Consider the following 24,393-nt stretch of genomic DNA (forward strand, 5'->3'; position numbering starts at 1 on the left):
GAATTATAGACCGGTAAGCCTGACATCGGTAGTGGGTAAGATGATGGAATCAATTATTAAGGATGTCATAGCAGCGCATTTGGAAAGAGGTGACATGATAGGTCCAAGTCAACATGGATTTGTGAAAGGGAAATCATGCTTGACAAATCTTCTGGAATTTTTTGAGGATGTTTCCAGTAGAGTGGACAAGGGAGAACCAGTTGATGTGGTATAGTTGGACTTTCAGAAGGCTTTCGACAAGGTCCCACACAAGAGATTAATGTGCAAAGTTAAAGCACATGGGATTGGGGGTAGTGTGCTGACATGGATTGAGAACTGGTTGTCAGACAGGAAGCAAAGAGTAGGAGTAAATGGGTACTTTTCAGAATGGCAGGCGGTGACTAGTGGGGTACCGCAAGGTTCTGTGCTGGGGCCCCAGCTGTTTACACTGTACATTAATGATTTAGACGAGGGGATTAAATGTAGTATCTCCAAATTTGCGGATGACACTAAGTTAGGTGGCAGTGTGAGCTGCGAGGAGGATGCTATGAGGCTGCAGAGCGACTTGGATAGGTTAGGTGAGTGGGCAAATGCATGGCAGATGAAGTATAAAGTGGATAAATGTGAGGTTATCCACTTTGGTGGTAAAAACAGAGAGACAGACTATTATCTGAATGGTGACAGATTAGGAAAAGGGGAGGTGCAGCGAGACCTGGGTGTCATGGTACATCAGTCATTGAAGGTTGGCATGCAGGTACAGCAGGTGGTTAAGAAAGCAAATGGCATGTTGGCCTTCATAGCGAGAGGATTTGAGTACAGGGGCAGGGAGGTGTTGCTACAGTTGTACAGGGCATTGGTGAGGCCACACCTGGAGTATTGTGTACAGTTTTGGTCTCTTAACCTGAGGAAGGACATTCTTGCTATTGAGGGAGTGCAGCGAAGGTTCACCAGACTGATTCCCGGGATGGCGGAACTGACCTATCAAGAAAGACTGAATCAACTGGGCTTGTATTCACTGGAGTTCAGAAGAATGAGAGGGACCTCATAGAAACGTTTAAAATTCTGATGTGTTTAGACAGGTTAGATGCAGAAAGAATGTTCCCAATGTTGGGGAAGTCCAGAACCAGGGGTCACAGTCTAAGGATAAGGGGTAAGCCATTTAGGACCGAGATGAGGAGGAACTTCTTCACCCAGAGAGTGGTGAACCTGTGGAATTCTCTACCACAGAAAGTTGTTGAGGCCAATTCACTAAATATATTCAAAAAAGAGTTAGATGTAGTCCTTACTACTAGGGGGATCAAGGAGTATGGCGAGAAAGCAGGAATGGGGTACTGAAGTTGCATGTTCAGCCATGAACTCATTGAATGGCGGTGCAGGCTAGAAGGGCCAAATGGCCTACTCCTGCACCTGTTTTCTATGTTTCTATGTTTCTATGAGAGTGGCTGATGAGGAGGAAGATGCAAATGACGAGGAAGCCATGCAACTACCTGAACCCGGAGCATGACGGCGGAGGAGGGCGGGCCGTCGTGCCCCTTTAACGATTGCTCAAACCTTGTGCCAGCAGCTCATCCATGAATGCTTTGCTGCCTGAAGGCTCAGCGGTAACTATTCCAAATGGACCATGTTTACTGTTTGGACCTGTTCCGTAATGTTGTGTTGTGTTAATGGAACAAATAATGGAAATAATTCTTCTTGCGTTCTAAAGGTGTGTTAATAATGGAACAAATAATGTAAATTATTCAGTTATAATGTAAAATATATTTTATTCAAATGTTTAACATTTGTATTTAACTGTAATAAAAATATTCTTGTCTCAAACTTTAACGTTTTCAGTTAAGATCACTTACAAACTTTAAACTTGTAAATTCATATAACTTACAAAAAACTTTTAAATTGAGAACAACAGTTACAACAGTAACGACAATAACAACAACAGCAGCAGCAAAGAAAGGCTGCACCCATCTCTCCTCCACACTTATTCTAAGACGGTCTGCATGGTCTTGGTGACTCCACTACCACTGCCCGCAGACGGTGGTACAGTGTTTCTGGGGTTGGTACCAAGCTTCTTTTTTCTAACATCTCGGGTAATGCACACCTGTTGGGGCTTGGGGCCCCTTGGGGCTCTTCAGAGGCTGGTCTGGGGATTGGAGTGGGATTGGCAGGTGATTGTATCAATGGGTGCAGGGTCTGGGTATGTTCCCTTATTGAAGCAGCTAACTCCATCATTTCCTCGCTCATGCGCCCTGATAGTGTCTCAACGACCTTCAACAATCCCTCCCTCATGTTCGCTGACATGTTTTCAGCTGACTGAGATATTCCCTCACTCATGGTCCCATTTCTCGAGAGAGTATTGTTAATTCTCACGACAGTCCCGATACCTCATCACCCACTCCACTAATGGTGTCCAGGATTGATTGTGTAAGGTCAGTGCTCTCCGCACTCATTGACATCATGTGAACCACATCTGTTAGATCCTGCACTTCAGGAGAGTACGGTCGAGTTCTCCTTCCCTACCCTGGGTGTGCCTCGCTTCACCCCACTGGGATCCGCAGCCTCAGGCGGTGGGGCTCTGGGTGTGCCTTGCTGCACCCCATTGGGACCCGCAGCCTCGGACGGTGGGGCCCTGGGTATGCCTTGATGCACCCCACTGGAATTCCCAGCCTTGGACGGTGGGAAACCATGGAATGTCCCACCAACACTCAAACCACTAGTCAGGGAAGGGATTGGCACCTCAATGGGCGGCACCCTGCACCTCCTCAAAAGTGAGTACAACAGTGGGTGGCTTCATCCATCCCCTCCCCCTTACCCCCATGCTCGTGGTCTGGAAGACGTTCTCCTCTTCAGGCTCATCCTCGTCTGAATCATCTTCTGCATCGTCAGGGTTGGTTTTAAGTTCTGCAAAATATAACAGAACAGACAAATGGTTAGCAGCAGAGGAGGGGGCAGGGTGGGTGGCATGAGTAGGCTCACATAGCGCAGGCAGCAGGCTGATTTGAAGGACCACGATGAACGATAGCACATTGCATCAACCCAAGCTTAGCTGACAGACATCCTCAGGAACCAAAGCATGCCTAACCCGCACAGTACTTAACATTTAGCAAAGCCAGACTGTGGAATTTGCAGGACTTACCCTCTCCCTCGAGTGGGCCCAACTTGTGCAGTGGTGGTTGCTTTTCTCCAGGCAGGACCAAACAAAGCAGTGACCCTCTCTTCCAAGGGTGTCAGTGGGTTCAGATTTGCCGGGCCTCCTCCTGTTCGAGTTCTTTCCCTTTTGTTATGTTCCACTTGCCTCTGCAAAGATGAAAATACAACATTTTAGAGAGGGTGTCTTTCAGCTGGGTGGGACATATACAGCTGGTCACATTTACAATTGCAATTGCATTGAATAAATGAAAATATTACTTACACTAACTACTTGACCGAGGTCCTGCCACTTTTTGCACTGGCCTCCAGACCTCGGGGTGGTCACCATTGCACAGTAATCTTCTGCAAGTTGGTTCCAACGTTTCTTCATTTCTTTGGGCGGAACTTTTATGTGACCTCTGCTGGTGTCCAGCTCATGCCATCTGGCCTCAATTACAGTAACTAGTGCCTCCACTTCATCCTGTAAGAAATTCTTGATCCTTGCAACACATTGCATCTTGTATTGCAGCTCCGATTTTTCCAATGTTCTCACACAGCACTCAATGTTCTCTCCATTACAACTGGCTCTTTAAAAATGGCCAATTGCAGACCGGGAGCTGTACTGTGCATGTGCGCCCATAGGAATAACGTCAAAAATGTCCTTTTTTATTTGCGCATATGCACAGATGGTGCGGCATCATTTTTTCGGCGCAGACAGCAGGCTCCACCCCCTGAGGCGACTGGACAGGCTGCACGGTGCTAATTTTGAAAAATACAGAGAGGAAACTTGGCACAAATATTTTAGAAGTATTTCTAACCTAGAAAAGCAGGCGTAACTCTGGTAATATGCCAGGAAACAATTTTGGGCAAAACTGAGCCCAAAGTTTTTTTTTCAGCGATTCGATAGTTAAGTGCTTTGCAAGTGTTTTTTGAATGTTTTTTGGACTTTTTTTTTTAACCCCCTCCCAAGGCCTCTCTTGCAGCACTCCCGGCCCTGGATGAAATTTGGTGAAACTGGTGTTTTTGCGCCGTGAATCCTCATGCAACACCCCCCCACCCCACCGACCGATAAAATACGAAAGTTCGGCCTAAAAACGGCAGCGCAACGAAAACGGTAAGATTCATGTATCGCTACCGTTTTCACTGAAAAAACCCAAAAGCCGAAAATCAGGCCCATGGTGTTGTACACCTTTCTGGAGCGCTACACAGCACTAAGTGGGCCGTTAAGCGTGGGCTCAACATCCGGACGTTGGACATTATTTACAGCTGTGCCGCATAGTGGCGCCACCCGGATTCTATTGAGCTGTTGATTGGGTGCCTCAACTCCTCGTGGGTTTATTTGCTTTCGATGCACTCACTCACTCACTGTGAGAATGGCAGACCTTGCAGCAGCAGCTTGTCAGCGTTCCCATCGGTTCTCGGACGCCGCCCTGGATGCACTGCTTGATGCTCTGGAGAGGCGACAGGTACCAACTCAGAGGCCGATGGAGGGAAATTGCACAAAAGTTTCTGCGATTGACACGGTGGCCAGGACAGCCACTGAATGTGTACAAATGTGGAACGAGATGATGCGGGTGGTGAGGGTGAGTATCTTAAATTTGAACCGTCAACATGCTAAGCTCTGAGCTCAATGTGCACTTTCTGCTCAATTTAGTGTTTGGGAATCCATGCTCGACGTGGGTGAGGTCAGATGGAAGGTTCCCATTTGAAGCGTCACCCACTGCAAGGGCCTGCATGCACTGTTAACCTTGTTACTCGATTCTGCAGGCCCACCCCTGTTGTTGTTGTTAACTCCTCAGTCTTCATATGCATCTCAAAGACGGTAGCCTCCCCATTACTGTTAGGTCCTGGACCCCTAATTCAAGCATTGCCACAGCAAGTCCACACAGCGAATGGAAGTTACATTGAACTGTGAAGATGGTCATACAGTTACATCTGCTAAACTATGTAAGGTACTTGGGAACACTGATAGAAGGGCTCTAACTTAGGCGTTCTCTTTAATCTCACAGGACAAGCTCGCTCACAACTGCAGGGAGCAGATGCTGACTGCAGGAGAGGATTCTGAACTCCAGAACCTGATTCCATTCAAGGAACGCATCTCAGCCCTGATGGGCGTTCAAGTTGGTGCCTTGGCAGTGAGTGAGGCCGACCCCGCCCTGGGGACAGTGTTGTTGAGTTCCTTTGCAGCATCCACCGGGACACTTAGGCCTGACACCACAATCCTTCAGCTCTTTCCATGAGACTGGCATTCTCGAATGGGTTTGTCGCTCCTGGCCCCCTCCCCTGCAAGTAACCACTCTTCTCTAGCTTTGCACTTTCAGATGACGACTCAGATGGCCAGGGGCCTGCACGTCAGCCTTCCACTGCGGGCGACGGTGAAGAGGAACGAGGTGGTGAAGGACATCTCTCTAGACATGAGGGGATCCAACATCCAGCAGAATTTTGTCGGAAGGCGTGGTTGGGAAGATGGAGGTTGGCGATGCTTCGGGACCCAGTCCTGCAGCAACACAATGGAGGAGGGGAGATCAGGGGACCAGCTCCCGAGAGGGTGAGTGCACGCCTGAGTGATGCTCAGCAGCACTCTGATGATGAGGCTGAATTAGAGGATCTCGCAACAGAGTCATTGCAGATGCACAACGATCTGCTGGGTGTTTTGTCAAGGGTGCCCGAAGAGTGTCGATGTACTTGCTTTGAGTGTGGTGCAGGCCGCCTCAATGATTGCATTTGTGTATCAGCAACCCATCGATCCCATCCTTGGTAGATACCAACTGATCTTGGATGCTTCAGGTGACCATGGGGTCCCAGACATGGTGGCATGGGCTATGGCTGACGTGGCAATAGCCACTGAGCACCAGGCCAACGCTATGGTAGGCCTGCAGACTGTCACGTCGTCAGTGCATGGTGGCATCAATCAGCTCTGTGGTGTGCTGCCGTTGCAGTCTGCCCTGATGCAAATCCAACTTGAATCCACACAGGCACAGACTGCTGCCATCATGTCTGGGGCCCCATCAGTTGCACAGAGAACAAACGTTGGCGAAGCACGACAGCAATCTGTGCTCAGCCAGATAGCTTCAGATGCTGAGGCCCTGCCCCGGGGGAGTAGCAGCATGTCGGGCTTGTTGGAATGTGATGTCATCCTGAGAGAGGACATCATTCCACCCTTGCCCCTGCCGCTCTCTGCAACCCATCCACCACAGAGTGCTGTCAGCCATGCCGAGTGGTGCAGTCCGCAGCCGGCCCTACCAGGGCCTGAACCGATGCTACCACATCCTGCTGGGCCATCAGCTGTGGCAACGACGCCAACACAGTGACCTTCTACCAGCCTTGCTGCAGGCATTGAGGAGGAGCAGTAGGCCTCGGGCGAGGGGGGAAGCACTGAGGAAGAGCCAGTAAATGTGTGTGTGCTAGTGGCCAGATATGGTGACCTTGCTCAAATGTGAACTAATGTAAATAGTTGCAGTTGGATGAGCCAATAAAGAATTCTGAGATGCTGGCCAGAAATGCTGTCCTTGTTCCGTGATGAAGTAATGTGAATAGTTGCACGTGCATGTGGGTGATAACATCTCAGGAGGACTGGTTTCAATTATCATTTGCTGTGGATGATGGCGCCCTTTCGTGCTTCTTTACAGCACACTATGGCGTTTTTATAAATAAAAATGTTTAATTTGTCACAATCTTGTGTTGCCATTTGTATGCATGGAGGCTTGGAGGGTGGGGCGCGATGTCATCAGCAGATGACCAGGTGAAGAGGCTGGTCAGGTGAGGCGGGGCCTGCAATGCCAGATGAATAAAATCGATGGCTCCCTGAACCCTAGGTAAACCCGCTATTCTGACAAAGCCACGAGTGAACTCATCCTGATCTTCTGTGGACATGCTGAACTTGATGTAATCCATGTGTTTGCTCTAGAGAGCGTCGGTAACCTGACGAATGTAGCACTGTACTGCAAACTGCAAGATGTTGCATTTATCGTCTACAGGAGACTGGAAGGAGCCAGTTGCATAGAAGTTGAGTGCTACTGTCAGCGAGGTCCTGGTGCCGATGTCGACTACCTCCTTGCAGAACCTCAGCCTTCTTAAGCAGTGCTCCTCGGATATCTCAAGACAAGAGTAATGTGAACAGTAAACGCTGCGTCTGTACAGCCTCCTGCCCCGCCATCTGGGATGGATCCACATTTGCCCTAAGCTGTCTCTGCAGCTGACGCCTTTCAAGTCGTTGCTGCAGGACAACATAGTGTGCGATCACTGCCCCCATAACTTTGCACAAGTCACAGCGAAATGCAACTTTCACATTTTTCTGATATGGGATCCAACAATGTGTCCGAGATACGAGTACAGATTCTGACGAGTCAACAGCAGTGCAACGGCAAAACCCTACTGTCTGTGTGAGCATCAAACGCAGCACTGACCGAGACCGCTGAGCCCCGGCTGCAACTCCCTTTAAATAACGCCTCGGATTCGTTTCTCTGTCTTGTGCAGTACAACATTTTTATCGACGCTGGCCGTTAAGTGAGGCAACAAAGGTGAATATGGCAAGAAGAGCGTCAAGGAGGAATTGTACGCGTAATGGGGTCATGATTTCCATGGCGTTAGCCAGCGGTTGTTACGTTTTAATGCCCTTAAAAAATGACCATCGAATTTCGCGGCAGGTGTCAACAGCACCCAGCGCCAGTCTGAACCGCCTTAACACCCAACACCGGCATTATCAGCAGACGTTAGCAACCAAATTGCGACCCCTTAGCATCATAATTTTAAATTAGGGAACAGCCCACCCAAAAATAGAAAATATTAGAAATGCACAACAAAATAAAAAGAATGTTAAGGTAATGAAAATTATTTGCAAATGTTTGACCTTTAAATGGATGCTGATAACATGCCTTCTTTAACCAAGGCATATACATACCTAGAAGGGACGTGCCTGCATTCCTCCAGAAATTCACAAAGCCTTAGCATAGTGCCAGCTAGAAATGATACGAAGAGCTGAAGCACAATGTGCTGCAAAATAATTTTTACTTCAGTGAAAAAACTCATATGGGTGAAAGATGCAAACATAACGATGATGGAAGACCAAATGGCTGCATTTCCACGAGGCAATGGTATGTCATTCAAATACATCTGCGAAAGTAAGAGAAAATGTAATTGCAGAGGGTTACAAAACTATGTCACATATTTCTTGATATAAATATTAAATAAACATTCACAAGATACTGACAGTTGAGGGAAGTCATTTGACTCATTTTAGTTCCTCCATCCTGTAGTCCCTCCATTGCAGCATCAAATTTGTTCTTAAATGTTTCCAGGGTTTTCACCACCCCTATTCCATGTATAAATCACACTTTGGGGTAGTTCTTGACTTTGTACAATTGTGTAAAATGGGTGATAGCGATGGAAATCGGGAGAGATGTAAACAGCCTGCCGATTCGCTATCACCCATTTTACACCATTGCACCCCTCTGCGTGAAGATGAATTTCCTGATGTCACTTCTAAATCTGCATTTTATTGTGTGAACCTGTGTCCTTGTCTCCTATTTAGACAGGTTACTTTGTGCGTTTATTTTTCCATTCCATTAATGATCTTGTATAGCTTCTATAAGATTACCTCTTGCATGTATCCTTTCAAGGCTGAAAAGGTAAAGTTTCCTCAATCTTTCCTGCTAACCCAGAGATCTGTCATGAGGGATCAGTCTTGGTGACTCATATCTGCATAGGCTCCAATGCTTGAATGTTTCCCAGAACTGGACACAGTATTCAAGGTATAGTCTTAGAGCGCCGTACAGTTTGTTCACAATGAAAGATCAGAGCAACATGCCCTCCAGCTAGAGATAAGTTAGGCACAATTAATTCATGTGATATATGTGAGGTGGAAGTCCTTGTCTGGTAAAAGAGCAACAGAACTGAAAAAGGTTGGAAATGTGCAGTCTACAGTCGGGCACTCTCGGGCCAGAGTTGCTCGAGGTCGCCCTGCAAGGCCATCTGAAGGCTCCCCATGGAAACTCAGCTGCCTTCCACGAGCCATGTTGCATTCACTGGATTTGCACTTCGTGCAAGCACTAGGACAGGAAAGGGCATCCAAATGATTATTCGCACTTTGACAATCACACTTAGCGATTAGACAAAGGTGATTAATTCATATCATAAGTGTAAATATGTGTGAATTGATTTTGGCTGAATTTATTAATTTTGTTTAGAATCTTTTGTGGTGGTGTGGTGAGCAACGGGGATCTGGGGTTACATTCATAGGAATCAGAGTCTGATGAGGGCATCATGGACAGCCTGTCTGGAGGGGGATTGGCTGCCTGCCTCCTCATCCTCTAGCTCCTCTTCTTCCTTCTCCCTTATCCTCCTCCAGAGGAGGTCCCGTAATCTTTGGTGGCCTCATGATGGCCAAGTTGTGAAGCATGCAGCAGACCACCACGAAATGGGGAACAGATAGCCCTCGTCTCCGAGCAGCCACCCTCGAGTTTGCTGTGGTAGCTGGAAGAGTGCTGGTGCAGGATGAAGGCATGATATGACTGCTGCCAGGATAGCGGGCATTGACATTGAGGATTCGCTGTGCGTGGTCACATGCTAACTGCACATTAAATGAGTGTTAGCCTTTGCAGTTACGGAAGATCTCAGGATTGTTATGCAGCACCCGCAAAGCCACATGGCTGCAGTCAATGATGGTCTGCACCATGGGAAGTCCGCTATCCTGGCAAAGCCACATGCGTGCTAGTTCTGCTTCTCTCTGCTCAGACCGAAGATAAGGTAGTCCCTTCTTCTGGTGCAGAGAGCCTCAGTGACCTCCCGGATACAGCGATGGATGGTGAACTATGAAATGTTAGCTGTGTCTCCTGCTGCGGACTGGCAGTTCCGCTGGTGAAGAAATTGTAGGCCACGGTGACTTTGACTGCCACTGGGCGAGCTATGTTCCCCTTGCTTTCAGGCTGCGGGAAAGCGTAGCCTTCGAGTACACTGCTCCTCACTTAAGTGGATATAAGAGAAGAGCTCTCTGAAGACCCAAGGTGGGTAAGGACCCCTGTTGAGAGTTATCCTGGTCTTCCTCCTTCCTCTGCGCACGTCTTCTCCTCAACTTCGTTGCCTCCGCTCCCTCTCCTGACGATACCCAAGTAGGAGGGGACTGTCATAGAGCCCTCATGATTGTGAGCAAGCGTTATGAGCAGAAGTCTTTAAATAATAATGAAGGTGTTCTCCACTTGCAACAAAACTCCCTGTTACCTTAGAAAGTTGAAATAAGTTAATAAAGCTGCTGGAGTTGCAGAACGTTCCATAGAGTCAGTCAAACTGGAGAAATTGTCAAGTGCAAGTTGTTGCTGATGATCCTTTTAAATACTGCTGCTAGAGCCTCCTTCCTGTTAGTCAACACTTGCTCAGCTCATTTCACTTAAGGCATGACAGAGAGACAGACTATTATCTGAATGGTGACAGATAAGGAAAAGGGGAGGTGCAACGAGACCTGGGTGTCATGGTACATCAGTCATTGAAGGTTGGCATGCAGGTACAGCAGGCGGTTAAGAAAGCAAATGGCATGTTGGCCTTCATAGCGAGGGGATTGGAGTACAGGGGCAGGGATGTGTTACTACAGTTGTACAGGGCCTTGGAGAGGCCATACCTGGAGAATTGTGTACAGTTTTGGTCTCCTAACTTGAGGAAGGACATTCTTGCTATTGAGGGAGTGCAGCGAAGGTTCACCAGACTGATTCCCGGGATGGCGGGACTGACATATAAAGAAAGACTGGATCAACTGGGCTTGTATTCACTGGAGTTCAGAAGAATGAGAGGGGATCTCATAGAAACGTTTAAAATTCTGACGGGTTTAGACAGGTTAGATGCAAGAAGAATGTTCCCAATGTCGGGAAGTCCAGAACCAGGGGTCACAGTCTAAGGATAAGGTGTAAGCCATTTAGGACCAAGATGAAGAGAAACTTCTTCACCCAGAGAGTGGTGAACCTGTGGAATTCTCTACCACAGAAAGTTGTTGAGGTCAATTCACTAAATATATTCAAAAAGGAGTTAGATGTAGTCCTTACTACTAGGGAGATCAAGGGGTATGGCGAGAAAGCAGGAATGGGGTACTGAAGTTGCATGTTCAGCCATCTTAGACTGGGTGTTGTGTAATGAGAGAGGATTAATTAGCAATACCGTTGTGCGAGGCCCCTTGGGGAAGAGTGACCATAATATGGTGCAATTCTGCATTCGGATGGAGAATGAAGACCATGGTCCAGAACTTAAAGAAGGGTAACTTGAAGGTATGAGGCGTGAATTGGCTAGGATTGATTGGCGAATGATACTTAAGGGGTTGACTGTGGATGGGCAATGGCAGACATTTAGAGACCGCATGGATGAACTACAACAATTGTACATTCCTGTCTGTCGTAAAAATAAAAAAGGGAAGGTGAATCAACCATGGCTATCAAGGGAAATCAGGGATAGTATTAAAGCCAAGGAAGTGGCATACAAATTGGCCAGAAATAGCAGTGAACCCAGAGACTGGGAGAAATTTAGAACTCAGCAGAGGAGGACAAAGGGTTTGATTAGGGCAGGGAAAATGGAGTACGAGAAGAAGCTTGCAGGGAACATTAAGACGGATTGCAAAAGTTTCTATAGATATGTAAAGAGAAAAAGGTTAGTGAAGATAAACGTAGGTCCTCTGCAGTCAGAATCAGGGGAAGTCATAACGGGGAACAAAGAAATGGCGGACCAATTGAACAAGTACTTTGGTTCGGTATTCACTAAGGAGGACACTAACAACCTTCCGGATATAAGAGGGGTCAGAGGGTCTAGTAAGGAGGAGGAACTGAGGGAAATCCTTATTAGTCGGAAAATTGTGTTGGGGAAATTAATGGGATTGAAGGCCAATAAATCCCCAGGGCCTGATCGACTGCATCCCAGAGTATTTAAGGAGGTGGCCTTGGAAATAGCGGATGCATTGACAGTCATTTTCCAACATTCCATTGACTCTGGATCAGTTCCTATCGAGTGGAGGGTATCCAATGTAACACCACTTTTTAAAAAAGAAGGGAGAGAGAAAACAGGGAATTATAGACTGGTAAGCCTGACATCGATAGTGGGTAAGATGATGGAATCAATTATTAAAGATGTCATAGCAGCGCATTTGGAAAGAGGTGACATGATAGGTCCAAGTCAACATGGATTTGTGAAAGGGAAATCATGCTTGACAAATCTTCTAGAATTTTTTGAGGATGTTTCCAGTAGAGTGGACAAGGGAGAACCAGTTGATGTGGTATATTTGGACTTTCAGAAGGCTTTCGACAAGGTCCCACACAAAAGATTAATGTGCAAAGTTAAAGCACATGGGATTGGGGGTAGTGTGCTGACATGGATTGAGAACTGGTTGTCAGACAGGAAGCAAAGAGTAGGAGTAAATGGGTACTTTTCAGAATGGCAGGCGGTGACTAGTGGGGTACCGCAAGGTTCTGTGTTGGGGCCCCAGCTGTTTACACTGTACATTAATGATTTAGACGAGGGGATTAAATGTAGTATCTCCAAATTTGCGGATGACACTAAGTCAGGTGGCAGTGTGAGCTGCGAGGAGGATGCTATGAGGCTGCAGAGCGACTTGGATAGGTTAGGTGAGTGGGCAAATGCATGGTAGATGAAGTATAATGTGGATAAATGTGAGGTTATCCACTTTGGTGGTAAAAACAGAGAGACAGACTATTATCTGAATGGTGACAGATTAGGAAAAGGGGAGGTGCAACGAGACCTGGGTGTCATGGTACATCAGTCATTGAAGGTTGGCATGCAGGTACAGCAGGTGGTTAAGAAAGCAAATGGCATCTTGGCCTTCATAGCGAGGGGATTTGAGTACAGGGGCAGGGAGGTGTTGCTACAGTTGTACAGGGCATTGGTGAGGACACACTTGGAGTATTGTGTACAGTTTTGGTCTCCTAACCTGAGGAAGGACATTCTTGCTATTGAGGGAGTGCAGTGAAGGTTCACCAGACTGATTCCCGGGATGGCAGGACTGACCTATCAAGAAAGACTGGATCAACTGGGCTTGTATTCACTGGAGTTCAGAAGAATGAGAGGGGATCTCATAGAAACGTTTAAAATTCTGATGGGTTCAGACAGGTTAGATGCAGGAAGAATGTTCCCAATGTTGGGGAAGTCCAGAACCAGGGGACACAGTCTAAGGATAAGGGGTAAGCCATTTAGGACCGAGATGAGGAGGAACTTCTTCACCCAGAGAGTGGTGGACCTGTGGAATTCTCTACCACAGAAAGTTGTTGAGGCCAATTCACTAAATATATTCTAAAAAGAGTTAGATGTAGTCCTTACTACTCGGGGGATCAAGGGATATGGTGAGAAAGCAGGAATGGGGTACTGAAGTTGCATGTTCCGCCATGAACTCATTGAATGGTGGTGCAGGCTAGAAGTGCCGAATGGCCTACTCCTGCACCTAGTTTCTATGTTTCTATGAACTCATTGAATGGTGGTGCAGGCCCGAAGGGCCAAATGGCCTACTCCTGCACCTATTTTCTATGTTTCTATGTGTAAATCAAAAGCAAGGAAAGTAGTTAGAACACTACTAAAGAGAAATTACTATAATTGTGAAACCAACCAATCCTGAATGATCAACCTATCAATAAAAGGAAAGGTGAGCCAGTCAAATCACTCAAAATTCCTTTTGAATTAAAACAAAACTGCTCGTCATTTTCTCAGTAATTCAAAGTTGTTCGGCCCAATTTTGGCCATGACTTGCTCCAATTTTTTTTGGAGCAAGTTGGTTTTTCTGGCGTAAGTCAAAAAACCCCATTTTCCCCAATAAACCTGCTCCAGAGTAACTTCGGTACGATTTTTTTTAGTTCAGTTTTTTTCCCCCCAAAAGTGGGCATTTCCAGATACTTCTGTCAGTTTTGGCCATTTATGCCATTTTGGCCAGCTAACACTTACACCAAAATCGACTTAGGTCAGCGTATGTGGCCAGCTCTGAAAAACGTTGCGGGCAGTTAAGAAATTGGTGCAGGTAAGTAAGTAAGGACCTGCACCCAAGCACCAAGCAGCAAACATTCCAAATAAAACTTCAAATAATTAAATAAAAATAAAGAGCTGAGGTAAACAATTGATTAACAATTAAATATTTAAAGTAAATCCTACCTTGGGCTGGGGAAGGCAGCAGGCCGGCCTGTACGGGAGGCCATTCGGCGTGGGATAAGGGCGGCTGGAAAAGACGCATCAGGAAGCTGGTGGTGGGGGGGGGGGGGCCGGGGAGAGGGATGGAGAGGAAAGACTGGGCTGCCTGAGAGCAGACACGGCATCGGGAGGCTCAAGAGGGGGGGAGGGAGAGGAAAGACTGGGCTCAGTGGCATTGGGGAGGCGGGGGTGGGGGTGGGGAGGAAGGGAGAGGACAGATTTTATTAAGGCTCACACCTATTTCAAGCAGGAGCACCAGCTGTTCATTTCGAGGGCTGCTCAAAAAATCGAATCAGGTCGGGTTCTGGCAGTCAGCAGCCAGTATTTTTAAACTCAAACAGGTACACAGCGATGCACTTCAAAAATGGCCGAGTGCCAAGTTTCGGCACTCTGCGTAATCATCGGGGCCGACACCACTGAACACGTTTCGGCGCAGGCCTGCAGGCCTGTAGCTCCGCCCCCCCACTGATGTATCTGCGCCGCGCTAGGGCACTGGAGGCTCTGCAGAGCAGCCAGGATGGGGCCATTTTTTTTCAGGGCAGTTTATAGCGCACAAAGTCGGCGCACAATAGGACAGTGTGCCAAAAAAAACAGCATGGCCAAAATTGGGCCTGTAATGTCTAAAATAAGACTTGTAATACAAAAAAATTAAAAACTACATCTATCACTATAACATTATTAAAACTAATTGTAAAGCAGACAGCAAATTCAGGACTACTGTAGGCACCTTCTCGGATTCTGTGGTTTTTGTTGCTCCTCTAAGCAGTCTGAGCGTTTTACGTAATGACAGTTGATTCACTTCTGTACGATATCTACTTTTACAGTAGCCTAACCCAGCGATGTTACAATAGCACCCCCTTGTGGTCTGGACAGGATACTTGCATCTTTGACATGCGTATTCTCCAAAGGCAGACTGAGTGAACACTTGATGAGACAAGACTTGATATTGTTGGCAAAAGCTTTAAGTTAATAAATGGTAAATAAAAACTCAAGCACCACCACAGTTTTTATAACAGGGTTCGCAGGAGATGGGCCTCTCAGTAAACATTAGAATATTACAAATGACATGATTGTCGAAGGAAAATAAGGCTAGCAGTCTTAGAAGTGTCTGGGTGTAGCAATGTATGTAATAATTGATGATTAATGGAGGTGTTGAGAGATGAGCAGGATCTTGTCCCATCTATAATTAGGTCCTCAAAGACTGATGAGATTTGTTTTTTAGTTCCAGTTAGTCATAAATCATGAGAGTAATATCTGTATAAATTTTATACTTATCTAATGTCAGTAATCAATCACATGGGTAATGCCTGTATGTACATCACTAATTTGCCTTGTTCAGAGTGGCCTTGATTGTATGAAAAGAGGATGTTCAACCAGATGGCTTTGTATGGAAGATGGAGCAAAGGGGATAGCACCTCAAGCTGATAAGGTGTACTTTTGGAATCTCCTCTGACTATTATTGATCTGGGACGTTTGGATAATTAAAGATGTGCAGGTGAACGTATATAGTGTCAGCTGTGGCTCAATGGGTTCCACACTCGCCTCTGAGTCAGAAGGTTGTGTGTTCAAGTCCCACTCCACTGACTTGAGCACAGAAATCTTGGCTGACACTCTAGTGCAGTGCTGAGGGAATGCTGCACTGTCGAAGGTGCCGTCTTTCAGATGAGATGTTAAACTGAGGCCCCATCTACCCTCTCAAGTGGGCGTAAAAGATCCTATGGCACTATTTTGAAGAATAGGGGAGTTATCCTTGGCCAACAGTTATTCCTCAATCAACATAACAAAAAAGTATTATCTGGTCATTATCACATTGCTGTTTGTGGGAGCTTGCTGTGCGCAAATTGGCTGCTGCGTTTCCCACATTATCACAGTGACTACACTCCAAAAGTGTTTCATTGGCTGCAAAGCACTTTGAGACATCCGACAGTCATGAAAGGCGCTATATACATGCAAGTCTTTGTTATACAAATGATCATTGGCAAACACAAAACATGGTAAGTAGCGTATATAAACCACAGTATAGTTCGAACTTGGTCAGATTAGATGTAGGAAAGAGATCACGTGATGAAGCCATTCTTCGCCAGAATTTCTAAAATAAAGTTTTTGGATTTAAAAGCTGTGGTGACTGGTGTTACATATAGATCTATGTTGGGTCATTCTTAACGAAGGAAGTATTTGCATTTAGAAAGCATCGTGTATCATCCTCAAGACATTAAAAAATGCTTTGTAAGCAGGATTTCATTGGAAGTGCAGTCTAGGCTCTGTATAGATAAATTTGCATAAATTATCGAGTTGGCTTTGCAGTAATAGCAACTCCACCGTTTCATAAATCATGACACAAACTCTTAAAAATTGTAAGATTTGGTAAGAAATCATGGATTGCAATTTTTTCCCCAAACAATCCAATGTAGATTGACAGTTCATTTATAAACCTCATTAGTGGCTTTATTTAATCTACAAAAACTATGGCCTAGAAATTCGGGAGTTTAATCGCCACCCATTGCCGCCAGGTTCAGTCAAAAGAATGCCGGCTTTCGCTCTGCCATCAGCTGCAGGCGGGTCCCATGGCAGCCACCATTTTCGGACGGCCAGCAGCGCTGTGGATATCAGCGATCACGAAAATTATGTAGATGATGCAGAGCGAGTTTGGAGTTTGCTGTTCAACTTATCGGGCATAGAAACATAGAAACATAGAAAATAGGTGCAGGAGTAGGTCATTCGGCCCTTCGAGCCTGCACCGCCATTCAATGAGTTCATGGCTGAACATGCAACTTCAGTACCCCCTTCCTGCTTTCTCACCATACCCCTTGATTCCCCGAGTAGTAAGGACTTCATCTAACTCCTTTTTGAATATATTTAGTGAATTGGCCTCAACAACTTTCTGTGGCAGAGAATTCCACAGGTTCACCACTCTCTGGGTGAAGAAGTTTCTCCTCATCTCGGTCCTAAATGGCTTACCCCTTATCCTTAGACTGTGACCCCTGGTTCTGGACTTCCCCAACATTGGGAACATTCTTCTTACATCTAACCTGTCTAAATCCGTCAGAATTTTAAACGTTTCTATGAGACCCCCTCTCATTCTTCTGAACTCCAGTGAATACAAGCCCAGTTGATCCAGTCTTTCTTGATATGTCAGTCCCGCCATCCCGGGATTCAGTCTGGTGAACCTTTGCTGCACTCCCTCAATAGCAAGAATGTCCTTCCTCAAGTTAGGAGACCAAAACTGTACACAATACTCCAGGTGTGGCCTCACCAAGGCCCTGTACAACTGTAGTAACACCTCCCTGCCCCTGTACTCAAATCCCCTCGCTATGAAGGCCAACATGCCATGTGCTTTCTTCACCACCTGCTGTACCTGCATGCCAACCTTCAATGACTGATGTACCATGACACCCAGGTCTCGTTGCACCTCCCCTTTTCCTTATCTGTCACCATTCAGATAATAGTCCGTCTCTCTGTCATGCCTTAAGTGAAACGTGCTGAGCAAGTGTTGAAAAACCGAAAGGAGGCTCTAGCAGCAGTATTTAAAAGGATCATCAGCAACAACTTCTCCAGTTTGACTGGCTCTATGGAACTTTCTGCAACTCCAGCAGCTTTATTAACTTATTTCAACTTTCTTTGTTGCAAGTGGAGAACACCTTCATTATTATTTAAAGGCTTCTGCTCACAATGCTTGCTAACAATCATGAGGGCTCTATGACAGTCCCTTCCTACTCGGGTATCGTCAGGAGAGGGAGCGGAGGCAACGAAGTTGAGGAGAAGACGTGCGCAGAGGAAGGAGGAAGACCAGGATAACTCTCAACAGGGGGCCTGACCCACCTTGGGTCTTCCGAGAGCACTTCTCTTATATCCACTTAAGCGAGGAGCAGTGTATTCGGAGGCTATGCTTCCCTGCAATCAGGCCTGCAGCCTGAAAGCAAGGGGAACATAGCTCGCCCAGTGGCAGTCAAAGTCATCATGGCCTACAATTTCTTCACCAGCGGAGCTGCCAGTCTGCAGCAGGAGACACAGCTAACATTTCATAGTTCACCATCCATCGCTGCATCCGGGAGGTCACTGAGGCTCTCTGCACCAGAAGGGACTGCGTTATCTTCGGTCTGAGCAGAGAGAAGCAGAACTAGCACGCATGTGGCTTTGCCAGGATAGCAGACTTCCCCATGGTGCAGACCATCATTGACTGCAGCCATGTGGCTTTGCGGGTGCTGCATAACAATCCTGAGATCTTCTGTAACCGCAAAGGCTAACACTCATTTAATGTGCAGTTAGCATGCGACCACGCACAGCGAATCCTCAAAGTCAATGCCCGCTATCCTGGCAGCAATCATGATGCCTTCATCCTGCACCAGCACTCTTCCAGCTAACACAGCAAACTCGAGGGTGGCTGCTCGGAGACGAGGGCTATCTGTTCCCCATTTCGTGGTGGTCTGCTGCATGCTTCACAACTTGGCCATCATGAGGCCACCAGAGATTACGGGACCTCCTCTGGAGGAGGATAAGGGAGAAGGAGGAAGAGGAGCTAGAGGATGAGGAGGCAGGCAGCCAATCCCCCTCCAGACAGGCTGTCCATGATGCCCTCATCAGACTCTGATTCCTATGAATGTGACCCCAGATCCCCGTTGCTCACCACACCACCACAAAAGATTCTAAACAAAATTAATAAATTCAGCCAAAATCAATTCACACATATTTACACTTATGATATGAATTAATCACCTTTGTCTAATCGCTAAGTGTGATTGTCAAAGTGCGAATAATCATTCGGATGCCCTTTCCTGTCCTAGTGCTTGCACGAAGTACAAATCCAGTGACTGCAATATGGCTAGTGAAAGGCAGCTGAGTTTCTATGGGGAGACTTCAGATGGCCTTGCAGGGCGACTTCGAGCAGCTCTGGCCCGAGGGTGCCCGACTGTAGACTGCACCACCTCAGCATGGATGGCAGCAGTGCTGTCTAGCTGGCTGACTGACAACAGCAATAGCAGATTGGCAGTGCTGGGAACAGGAATGCGGTCTTCCTGAGAGAGGACTGTAGGGTCCTGCTCCATTGACCCACTGTCACTCACTCTGCAATCCTGTTTATGCCTTCCTGCAAGTGTACTGCCACTGAGCCAAGGCTGGCACTTATTGATAAAGAATGCCAAATGAACTGCTCTTTAATTGCATGAAGACCTACTGTGTTTACTTACATTACAACAAAGACTACACTTCAAAAGCACTTTTGTCTTGTGTGTAGCTTTTGGAACATCTTGAGGATGTGACAGACGCTATGTAAAATGCAAGGGCTTTCTTTAAAAAAATATAACAAATGGCTATTGCTGTAAGGTATGCTTATACAACCTGTAGACTAAATTGAATACTGCACAACTTTTCCACTTAAGGTGTGTTCCGGTTCATTACAATAATATCGCACAAGAGATGCAGGATGTCATCTATTTCTTGCATCCCAGGTATGACAGTCAAATCCTCCAAAAAAAATCTGGAGTTAGGAATTGGAACTATGCTGTTGAATTTTGAAGCTGGTATAGCTAATAACCCGGAAGACTGTAGGAAGACATACACAAGCTTGCAGAGTGGTCGGATAAATGGCAAATGAAATTCAATTGAAGATAAGTGTGCATAATCCAAGATGACATTTTCGTGCACAGCAAGATCCCAGAAACAGCAATGTGACAAATGATCAGATGATCTATTTTAGTTGTTGAATAAGAGGTAAACATTGGCCAGGAGATCGCCCCTCCTCTTCTTCAAATAGTGCCACAAGATCTTTTACACCCACCAGCAAAGACAGATGGAGCTTTGGTTCAGCATCTTATCCAAAAGACAGCACTACCAAAAGTGCAGGCCTCCCTCGGTAGTACATTAAAGTGTCAGCCTATAGCATGCACTCAGGTATTTGGAGTGGAAACATTTTCAAAAGTATGAGGGGGTAATATGAGGAAAGGGAGAAATAAATCAATTCCATCTCCACACATCAGACATCAAACCGGATGTGAAAGTGAAACATTGAATTTAAAATTGCTTGCTTATTTTGTAATATGTTTTGAATGCTGGAGGTATTAAACTTCTTCAATGTATGCACTTCTGAGAGAGAACATGAAACTGGAACAGTATTGAAAGAGCTAGTTTAAACAAAGGCGTTTATTGGGAGCTCCCAGTACAGAGTTGTAGAACCTGAGGCTAAACCAGAGTCCAAGGAACTAGAGAGAGTTGGGTCCGGTTACAAAAGGCATCGATGTATGGTGCAGGGGAATTCTGGCTGTAGTTACAGGCTGAATATCAGTGGTTATAAGATTACTACTAGTTACAAGGAGGATATCAGATCATTACACCTATTACTACCAGTTATATATAGACTATAGACCATCAATGAGATACTGGTGTACAGTTGGTTATGAATAGAATGTGAATGTTACTAGAATTATTAATTATTGAAGTAATTTCAGTGAGTTACTATTAGTTACTGGTGGAATCTATTAACCCAATTTTGGCCATGACTTGCTCCAATTTTTAAAAATTTTTTTTTTTTTTTAAGTAATTTGGTTTTTCTGGCGCAAGTTAAAAACGCCATTTTCCCCAATAAACTTGCTCCAGAGTAACTCAAGTAGGTACGATTTTTTTTTCGTTGAGTTTTTTTTCAAAAGGGGACATTCCCAGCCACTTACGCCTGTGCCATTTATGCCACTTTGGCCATCTAAAACTTACTCCAAATTTACTTAGGTCAGCTTATGTGTCCAGCTCTGAAAAACATTGCGGGCAGTTAAGAATTCGGCGTAGGTTAGTATATTTAAAGCACCAAGACTTACAAAGCACTAAACAAAGCACAAAAATATGCATTCAATAACAAATAAAAAATACAACGAAGCTGAGAGGACCTGCACCAAGACTTACAAAGCACTAAACAAAGGCCAAAAAGTAATAAGCGATCAATAACAAATAAAAAAAAGTCCTACCTTTATGCCAGAAACAAGTTTTTTTTTTTTAAAGTCCTGCCCCCGCCGCCATCAAAACTCTCCTCCTCCTCAGCCTCCGCCCACCCCTCCCCCAATCAAAAATCTCCTCATTTAGCAAAGCACACCATCAATAAATAAAAAATAAAACTCAAGCCCTACCTCGGCACGGGAAGTCAGCGGGCTGGTCGGCCTGTGCAGGAGGCCACTTGGTCGGGGATAAGGGCTGCGAGCATCGGGTCCTGCTCACAGCCCGCAGGACACGCTGGGAGGGTGAGGAGCATGCGCGCAGACTCCACTGCGCGTGCACGCAGCCGCCGGCAGTGTTTTCTGCACTGGGCTGTTGCTCCGCTCCGCCCCCCATTGCACTAAGTACGCCATGCTGGGACACCGGAGACTCGGGCAGGATGGGGCCACTTTTTTTCGGCACCGTTTCCAGCGCGCAAAGTCACCGCATTTAGGGTAAGTACACCAAAAAAAGGGGTTGGGGAAAATTGGGCCCAAAATTCCCGTGTGAATCTTTCCCCTACCTTCAGTCTTCCTTCTTCGCCTGCTCATGGGTAGTTTCCTAGTTCTTGCAAAACAGATGTTGATGCTAACCCAGGAGTAAAAACATTCCACTGCAGGCACCCAAACTTTCTACGGTGAATACAATAACATTTACAGCCACAATGTGATCAAACCTCCAGGAATACCTGCAACTAGAGATGGCAGCCCAACAGTGTGACAACACAAATCTGGTACAACTCATGCACAAAAAGTGACTTACCAAACCAACCCAAGATTGATTTCCGAATATCATTTGACTCACCATCATCATCATAGGCAGTCCCTCGGAATCGAGGAAGACTTGCTTCCACTCCTGAAGTGAGTTCTTTGGTGGCTGAACAGTCCAATACGAGAGCCACAGACATTTGCCGAGGGAAGGGTTGGGTGGGACTGGTTTACCACACGCTCCTTCCGCTGCCTGCGCTTGACCTCTTCACACTCTCGGCGTTGCGATTCGAAGAGCTCAACACCCTCCCGGATGCACTTTCTCCACTTATGACGGTCTTTGGCCAGGGACTCCCAGGTGCCAGTGATGAAGATGCACTTTACCAGGGAGGCTTTGAGGGTGCCTTTGTAACGTTTCCGCTGCTCATCTTTGGCTCATTTGCCGTGAAGGAGCTCCGCATAAAGCATTTGCTTAGGGAGTCTCGTGTCTGGCATGCGAACCATGTAGCCTGCCCAGCGAAGCTGATTGAGTGTGGTCAGTGCTTCAATGCTGGGGATGTTAGCCTAGACGAGGGCACTAATGTTAGTGTGTCCGTCCTCCCAGGGAATTTGCAGGATTTTGCGGAGACACCGTTGGTGATATATCTCCAGCACTGGCGTGGCAGGAGGAAGAGAGACCTTGCTGAATGCAACTTTTACTGTGATAAAAAACTGGCATTGCAGCAAAAAGGTTCAGTGCTTCTAGATCATAATAGAGGTTTTCCTATCAAATTACTTCCTGAAATAACTTTGTATATATAAGCATACAAAGCAGAGACACAATGGGCCGAATGACCTCCTTCTGTGCTGTATGTTTCTGTGAGAAGGATGAAACTTGCCACACTGTATCCAAGGAAGACACATGGGAATTATATTTGCATAGCATTGGAGTGAGAACGCTTCCAGAACTTGTTTTAAGAATCAGAGAATGGTTGTAAATCTATGGAATTCTCTGCCCCAGAGAGCTGTGGAGGCTGGGCCACTGAATATATTTAAGGCGGAGATTGAGAGTTTTTTGAGCGATAAGGGAACAAACGGTTATGGGGAGCTGGCAGGGAAGTGGAGCTGAGTCCGTGATCAGATCAGCCATAATCTTATTGAATGGCGGAGCTGGCTCGAGGGGCCAAGTGGCCTACTCCTGTTTCTATTTCTTGTTACAGCACAGAAAGAGGCCATTCGGCCCATCGAGCCTATGCTGTGTCTCTGCGAGAGCACTTCAGCCAGTCCCACTCTCCCGCCAGACTGAGTCGCACTGGTGCCGACAACCCGCAACCCCCTGGTTTGCAGTCCCGCAAAACTCTGCGCGGCACATCCTTTCCCTAAGCGCCCACATGTTTTATCATACATATAAAGTAATGATTATTTTCGAAGTATTGGTGGGGGGGGGGGAGAATCAATACTTTTATGGCATCTTCTGGTTAAGATAATATCTGCCATTCAGCAGCTCTTCGGCAAGTGCAGCTGGCCCCTGGCTGCCCGGTTGAAGGTACACTCACCTCGCAGCCTGTGTTGGAGCAGTCCCCAGGGACAGAGAGAGAGCGGGCGGGTGAAGGCTGCAATGCTGGGATGCTGCTGATACAAAGCCTCCTCCTCCACCGCCTGGCAGTGCCTCCGCTTTCCGATAAAACCGGCGAGCTAGTGTTCCGGAAGTTATAGACAATACTTCACACATATAGAGGGGGAAAAAAAACGGCCACTCTCATTGCGGTAGAATCACAAACCGAGAAGTTTCGTTTTACTGGAGACTGTGTAGGTGGGGTTACCAGCAAGTTTCCTTCCCTGCCGGCCCGCGCACCTGCGCTTCCGGTCTTTCCTGCCTGGTGAGAACTGGTGTCTCAACACAGACTGAGGGCGGACAGGGGGATCATCCGCCCACTGTGCGTTCAGCAATATGATTGGGCAGTTCCTCTGTAGTTCCCGAAGTTCAAATCCCCTCTTACTAAGGACATTGATTTGCCTGCCTGCAATATTTGTTTACATTACATTTTTTTAAATCTAGATACAAATATTTGTTATATGGCTTTGCACATTTTTCTACCTCCTGATATTAAAGTAAAAAAGTATAACATCTTGATACAATTATTTCTGTTATAAGGCTTTGTACATTTTTCTATCTCTTGATGTTGAAGTAAAACAAAGTATAACATCTATATACAATGATTTCTGTTATAAAGCTTTGTACATTTTTCTATCTCTTGAAGTAAAACATTTTTTTAAACTATCACAAAAAATTCTCTGGCAGATGGAGATTGAAAGCCTGAAATATAAATTGACATTTTTGGATATACACAGCAGATTAGTCCGCATCTGAAGTGACAGAAAAGATAGGTTCATACGTTGCGGGTTATTTTTTATATTTTCTGGTCTTATTTCAGATTTTCTGCATTTGCATTTTTGTCTTATCGCGAACAAATGACAGCAAAGGAAATCCCCAGCTATA

General features: G+C 46.1%; 1 protein-coding gene across 3 annotated transcripts in view; it reads right to left on the reverse strand.

Moving 5' to 3' along the window:
- sting1 (stimulator of interferon response cGAMP interactor 1) overlaps positions 1 to 23,764 on the reverse strand; it is a 58,078-nt gene extending 34,314 nt beyond the window's left edge. The window contains exons 1-2 of one of the 3 annotated variants that reach the window (XM_070878496.1): positions 23,450 to 23,530; positions 8,003 to 8,214 (exon numbers count right to left, since the gene is read on the reverse strand). In XM_070878496.1, the coding sequence (XP_070734597.1) occupies positions 8,003 to 8,214 (212 nt within the window). In that variant the 5' untranslated portion in view covers positions 23,450 to 23,530. Of the gene's footprint in view, positions 1 to 8,002; positions 8,215 to 14,493; positions 14,651 to 23,449 lie in introns of those variants that run through there. The other 2 variants (XM_070878497.1, XM_070878498.1) reach the window with 2 other exon arrangements.
- Between the last annotated feature and the right edge of the window lie 629 nt (positions 23,765 to 24,393).

This window comes from Pristiophorus japonicus, chromosome 4, assembly GCF_044704955.1.
Source record: "Pristiophorus japonicus isolate sPriJap1 chromosome 4, sPriJap1.hap1, whole genome shotgun sequence".
Lineage (NCBI taxonomy): Eukaryota > Metazoa > Chordata > Chondrichthyes > Pristiophoridae > Pristiophorus > Pristiophorus japonicus.